This window comes from Puma concolor, chromosome B2 (assembly GCF_028749965.1).
Source record: "Puma concolor isolate L17-30 chromosome B2, mPumCon1.1.hap2, whole genome shotgun sequence".
Taxonomy (NCBI): Eukaryota; Metazoa; Chordata; class Mammalia; order Carnivora; family Felidae; genus Puma; species Puma concolor.
In genome coordinates, this window is record NC_141671.1 from 673466 (window position 1) to 680379 (window position 6914).

General features: G+C 41.2%; 1 protein-coding gene across 1 annotated transcript; it reads left to right on the forward strand.

The window, feature by feature from the left end:
• Positions 1 to 1492: 1492 nt before the first annotated feature.
• On the forward strand, positions 1493 to 2437 carry LOC112853692 (olfactory receptor 2H2-like). The gene has a single exon (XM_025917257.1). The coding sequence runs from the start codon at positions 1493 to 1495 to the stop codon at positions 2435 to 2437; it is 945 nt and encodes a 314-aa protein (XP_025773042.1).
• Positions 2438 to 6914: the final 4477 nt, after the last annotated feature.

Consider the following 6914-nt stretch of genomic DNA (forward strand, 5'->3'; position numbering starts at 1 on the left):
TGATTTGGAAGAAGGAAAGGAGCCAGTAATCTAAATTTTTTGGATGAACATTCAGTCGAAGGATTCCTGCGGGGCATAGATTTGTAAAACCTATTTTGTGTGTGTGTGTGTGTGTGTGTGTGTGTGTGTGTGTGTGTGTGTGTTTGAGAGTGAGAGAGACGCCAGGGCACTCCCCTGGGAAAAGGTTCTTGTAAATGGAAACCCTGAAAATGTACAAGGTGGCTATAAACAGGCTTGGAGTGAGGACACACTGTTATGCCACACAGATAGTATGGTCGTTGGGAGCAGAGAAGCATGAATAGGAGCACAGAAATTATGGAAGACAAAGAGAGCCATGGGCCCTTTTCTCTAGTATGTTAAGTAAAAAGGCCAGTGATTGAATGAAATGAGTATTTCCTAAACCTCTTTTGATCCACTGCATAAATGAATAAAAGATGGTGGATTTTCCAAACTTGTGTTGTAATCGGGTTTTAAGCTGAGGAAAGAACAATAAATGTGCATATACGTGCTCTGTAATATAAAGACAGTTAATTTATAATGTTGGATAAGTGAGTATTATTACTTTTCTTTTAGAAAGGAGATAATGTAGAGATAGGATATTTCTTTTTTTCTTAATGATATCACTTACATTCTCTGCAAAATGTTGCATATATATTTTGATGTTTTTCATCTCGAACAAACATTTGAATAGTGTCATCGTCGTCATCATCATAATTGTAACTAACACACATCATACAGTTACTATGGGGCAGGAATACATGCACACACACTCTCCCTCTCAAAGTATTTTCCTTGTGTTTTCACATTTAATTCCTCCAAAACACATAGGTAGTTTCTATGATTGTTCTCTATATTCCAAATAGAAAATATAAGGAAAGAGCCAAGGTAAGAATAAAAATTTTAAACAATTGTCTTAAGATTACATAGCATAAAGTGGCTGAGGAGGAATTCAAGCTCAGAAGTCAAAAGAAGGTGGGAAGGAGAAAGGAAGAAAAAAGGAGAGTGAAACACAGGAGACGGAGGAACAAGGGAGGAGGGTATTCAGATAAATTGAGATATAAAGACACAGAAAAACAGAATGAAATGAGAAAAGGACTGAAAGGTGATATGGTTTAACAGTTTTTAAAACTGTGTGATGAATGTTTTAAATGTGCAATTTTGGAGAGCAAAGATAGAATGCTCTCTTAATATTTAGCAAAGTGATTTTCACTAGTAGGTTTGTAATGTGCACTTTACTCAATATTTATAATGCAGATTTCTAATCATATATGAAGATGTGTAAGAGGAAGAGAAATAGATAATGAATAATGGGTATCAAAGATTAGAATAAGTCACTGAATCTTTTATTTTTCCCTGCACTATAGGAGGCAGAATCTCATCCTTGAGTAGAAAGGAGGTAACATGTCTTCCTGTTTCTGTATTGGAACCATCACAGGCTTTTGAGCAACTACTTTTGAACCATTCCCCCAAAGAGATGACTGCTCCAGAAGCTATGATAACAGTTTGCAATGACAGCCACAGTGATTTCATCCTCCTGGGCTTCTCTGAGAAGCCATATTTGGAGAAGATACTCTTCTGGGTTGTTCTGATCTTTTATTGTTTGACTCTTGCAGGAAATATGGTCATTATTCTTGTTTCCTCAAAGGACCCTAAACTCCACATTCCCATGTATTTCTTTCTTTGCAACCTTTCCCTGCTAGACCTCTCTTTCACCAGCAGCTGTGTTCCACAGATGTTAGTTAATTTCTGGGGTCCAGAGAAGACCATCAGCTACATTGGCTGTGCTTTTCAACTCTATGTCTTCTTATGGCTTGGGGCCACCGAATGTGTCCTTCTTGTGGTCATGGCTATGGACCGCTATGTGGCAGTGTGTCACCCGCTGCAATATACTGCTATCATGCACCCCAAATTTTGTCTGCAGCTGGCCATCCTTGCATGGGGGGCTGGCCTGGTTCAGTCCCTGGTCCAGTCTCCTGCCACCCTCCAGTTACCCTTCTGCTCCCACCGCAGGGTGGATGACATTGTGTGTGAAGTCCCAGCCCTGATTCAGGCTTCCAGTGCAGACACAACCTACAATGAAATCCAGATGTCCATAGCCAGTATCATTTTCCTGGTGCTACCCCTGGTCATCATCCTTTCCTCGTACGGGGCTGTTGCTAAGGCTGTGCTGAGAATAAAGTCAGCTGCAGGGCAGCGGAAGGCATTCAGCACCTGCACTTCTCACCTTCTTGTGGTGTCCCTCTTCTATGGCACAGTGACAGCTGTCTATCTCCAACCCAAGAACCGCTATGCTCAAGAACAGGGCAAGTTCCTCACCCTTTTCTACACCGTTGCAACCCCAGCACTTAATCCACTCATCTACACTCTAAGGAACAGGGAGGTCAAGGGGGCACTAATAAGACTGGGGAGGAGGACTTGGGATTCCCAGAATAACTGAAGCAGTTGGCACATGTTGGTCTCTTGCTTAACCTGAGAAGAGAGAATAACCTCATTGCAAAAAGCTGAAGCTTTACCTCCTCACCCAAAAGTAGGGGAGAAATAGCTGTGTTGCATTCAAAGCTGCGATTTCAGGTCCATTCATCATTAGCTGATTAGGCCCTTACTTTCTGCAGGGTGCTGATGGAGGTACAGTATGGTATAGAAATGAGTAGATTTAATAACCATTGTCTTTTTTTTTTAATTTTTTTTTTCAACGTTTATTTATTTTTTGGGACAGAGAGAGACAGAGCATGAATGGGGGAGGGGCAGAGAGAGAGGGAGACACAGAATCAGAAACAGGCTCCAGGCTCTGAGCCATCAGCCCAGAGCCTGACGCGGGGCTCGAACTCACGGACCGTGAGATCGTGACCTGGCTGAAGTCGGACGCTTAACCGACTGCGCCACCCAGGCGCCCCAATAACCATTGTCTTAAAGAATGCTCAATACAGTTGAACTGGGGGGACAAAAGAAACACAGACTTGAAAAATACAAGAACAAGAATGTGTTTTGTGCCTTGCCATTTATTTCTTTTTCTTTGCTATTTTCCTCCAAGCTCAACCATAATTTTCATCCAAAAGTCTAGTCTAGCAAAAGTCCTAAAGTTTTGATGCATCTAGTACTCTGACCTGGTGGGTCTTGGTTCTTAGTCACCATTGCTTCATCACCTCAGCAGGACCACTGCTGATGTGTCATGTGCCCAAAGCTGCTCAGTGCAAAGTGTTGAGCAAGGAGAAGTCCACACTCACTGGTCTCTGGATCCAGGTTCTTAGTTTGAGCCCTGACACACCAAGCCCCCACTTACAGGAATAGACTTCTGTTTATAGTTCATTCTGAGTCTCTGTTGTAATGAAATGGCTTTCTTTTTTTTAATTATTATTTTTCTTTTAATTTGCCTCCAAATTAGTTACCATATAGTGCAACAATGATTTCAGGAGTAGATTCCTTAATGGCCCTTGCCCATTTAGCCCATCCCCCTCCCACAACCCCTCCAGTGTCCCTCTGTTTCTTCTCCATATTTAAGAGTCTCTTCTGTTTTGTCCCCCTCCCTGTTTTTCTATTATTTTTGCTTCCCTTCCCTTATGTTCATCTGTTCTGTGTCTTAAAGGCCTCATATTAGTGAAGTCATGTGATATTTGTCTTTCTCTGACAAATTTCACTTAGCTTAATACCCTCTAGTTCCATCCATGTTGTTGCAAATGGAAAGATTTCATTCTTTTTGATTGCCAAGTAATACTCCATTGTGTGTGTGTGTGTGTGTGTGTGTGTGTGTGTGTGTGTGTGTGTGTGTACACCAAAATTTTCTTTATCCATTCACCCATCAATGGACATTTGGGCTCTTTCCATACTTTGACTATTGTTGGTAGTGCTGCTATAAACATTGGGGTGCAGGTGGCCCTTGGAAACATCACACCTGTAACCCTTGGATAAAAACCTAGTAGTGCAACTGCTGGGCCATAGGGTAGTTCTATTTTTAATTTTTTGAGGAACCTCCATACTGTTTTCAAGAGTGGATGCACCAGCTTGCAAGAGGGTTCCTCTTTCTCCACATCCTTGGAAATGGCTTTCTTTTTATCAGATCCAATTATTCATTCATCTTGTAGATATGTATTCATTTCTTGTTATAAATCTAACATGTTTAGATGCTGGGGATATAATTGTAGATAAGACATAAAATCATCAACATCATGGAGCATATGGTCAAATGGTGGATGCAGATACTAAATGAAATATTCTTTCATTATTTAATGGAGAGAGACTTGTTCTTTTGCCTCCCATGTCAGGTTGATTGCAATGGTGCATGCTTTTTGACTTTTGAATGTCATCCACCAAAGATCTATTTGTTGCTGCTTTTTCACTATTCCTTTATAAAAGTCCATTCTTCTAGGGTTTTTTTTTACCAAAATCATGAATATAAATTATTGAATTTGCTGTGTAGTTTGCCTAATTACCTGTGTTCAGTCCTTAGCTGCTGCCAATTTCTGATGTAGGTGGAACTAGGATCAGGCCCTATAATCTCTCATTTTCTGCTCTGAAGTAACAGCACAATTTCTACGAGGATGCAACATCATTTCTCACTGTCTATAAAAGAACACTACTTATAAAATCATTTTTATATCCTTCTGTTCAGTTGCAAAGAATAAGGCAAGTGACTGAGAAGAAAACTACAAGGACAGAAGTTATTTTGTGGGTTCACTCTGAGCCTGTGGAGCAGGGGCAGCCCAGGGTGTGATGGGCTCCTGGTGTGACACGATTGACAGGTGGTAACTATCCTGGAGGTGAAAGCAGGGATACCAACGTGTTCAAATGTTTATCCTACTTTTGAAGGAGGCTGGGGTGGTTGCAGGTCTTGGGGGCAGAGGAAAACTGTGAGCCAGATGTAAATGCACAAAGGACAGAGGTTAAGATTCCAGTAAATGATAAGAGCAAAACAGGGAAGAACAAAGTTCCTCCAACTTGAGGATTCATAAGAGTCCATGGTACACTTGTTAAGAATTAAGATTCTCAGGTTTAATACCAAGAATTTCTGATTTAAAACATCTGATTGTGTTCTTGACTGGGCATTTTAATGCTGTGATTCTGATGCAGGCTGACACCATACATGGGAAATGCCCTGTCTAGTTGCTCAGCCAAAGAGACAGAAGCTTCAAATGAATCAGTGCATTTTAAGAATAAGAGAGAAGGGAAGAAAGATCTAGAAGTAGAATAAAGCTAATTGGCTCAACCCCACATTCTGAGGCACTGAAGGTGGAATGATTTTCTCATTATGGAGCTGGGAATGAAATAGTGTCTTCAGTGGGGGGATTCAACTCAGGTAATGCCAGGAGGTGTAGAAAATGCCAAGTAAATAATTGAGGATGGAGGTGAGTTTACTAATTATGGAACAGGACATCCCAGTGGTACACTGGAGAGTTTTGGAGGGATAAAGGCAGGTGTCTGGGGAAAGGAAAGGGATTCCATTATGGGAATTACAGCATGGACAAAATATAAATGACCAAGATACGTTTACATTTTGGGAGATGGCCGAGGAAACAGTGATGAGAGGTGCTGTGGATGTAGCTGTGCATTCATTTGTCAAAATCCTTTTTTAATCTAATCACAAATATTTATGGACTATATACTAAGAGCCAGGCACTGCTATATAAGGATGAACAAGTCAGGAAAGATCACTTCCTTCATAGACATTCTAGATAATAGCCAATAATTCATTAGGTAAGCAACTTATTCAGAAAACTGCAGGCAGTGCTAGGAGTTCAGGCATTTTGTTCCTTTGATATTTCTGGGGTGTCATGTCATCATGTTCTGGCACATGTGTGTACATGATGGCAGACTGAACCTTCTGATGGCTTCTATGATAAGCTCTGAGGATATATCAGCCTCTATCAGCCTATAATCCAACCCTTCACACAGGGATACACGTTTCCGTAATGTTCAGTGTGACAGGCTGTGGACATATGCAAGTAAGTCCCAGAGTCTGTGAATTACAGGGAATAAACCAATGGTCACCAGAGGAGAGGTGGGGGAAAGGGTGAAATAGGTGATTGGGCACTTGTCATGATGAGCACTGGGTGATGTATGGAAGTTTGAATCACTATATTGTACACCTGGAATCAATGTAATACTGTATGTTGACTAACTGGGATTAAAACAAAAACTTAAATAACTTATGGGGGTGCCTGGGTGGCTTAGTCGGTTGAGTGTCCAACTTCCACTCAGGTCATTATCTCACGGTTCATGGGTTTGAGCCCCGTGTTGGACTCTGGGCTAACAGCTCAGAGCCTGGAACCTGCTTCAGATTCTGTGTCTCCCTCTCTCTCTGCCCCTCCCCCACTCATGCTCTGTCTCTCTCTGCCTCTCAAAAAATAAAGAAACATAATAAAAAAATTAAAAAAAAGAAATAAACTTATATGTGCAAGCATAAAAAAAGTCTGAGTCTGTCGTGGGCACCTATCACTACTAGTCTCCAACCTGCCATCACTGGTGCGTGCACGTGTGTGTGTGTGTGTGTGTGTGTGTGTGTGTGTGTGTGTGTGTGTGTGTGTTTGCACTTTTACTCTTACTGTGTGCTGCTATGGAAATTCAAATATATATGAAAGAAATAGCATCTTAGAGTGTGGCTATTACAAAAACTATATGACTATCTGCCCCCTTTCACGTGGTCAGCAGGTGAATCCAATAAGAGCCTCATTTGAAAAGAGCAGTGGGAGCAAAAAGTCACTGCTCGCCAGGGGACATGTGTGAGTATGGGATCCACCAATTTTTACCAGCTGGCATTATATTTGCCTTTTGGCTTCCTTTCTTCCTCACCAAGATAGCCATTACTCCACCAACCATATAATTATTCCACCAATAGACCCCAATGACTATTCCATCTCCCTTTGGATGCTATTGGGTTTCTGTATTTGTTAGTATCTTGCTCATACTTTAAAATCAAATTT

What these genes read in the sequence shown, in the direction of transcription:
- LOC112853692 (XM_025917257.1), top strand. Translation starts at nt 1,493, where the DNA reads ATGATAACAGTTTGCAATGACAGCCACAGTGATTTCATCCTCCTGGGC.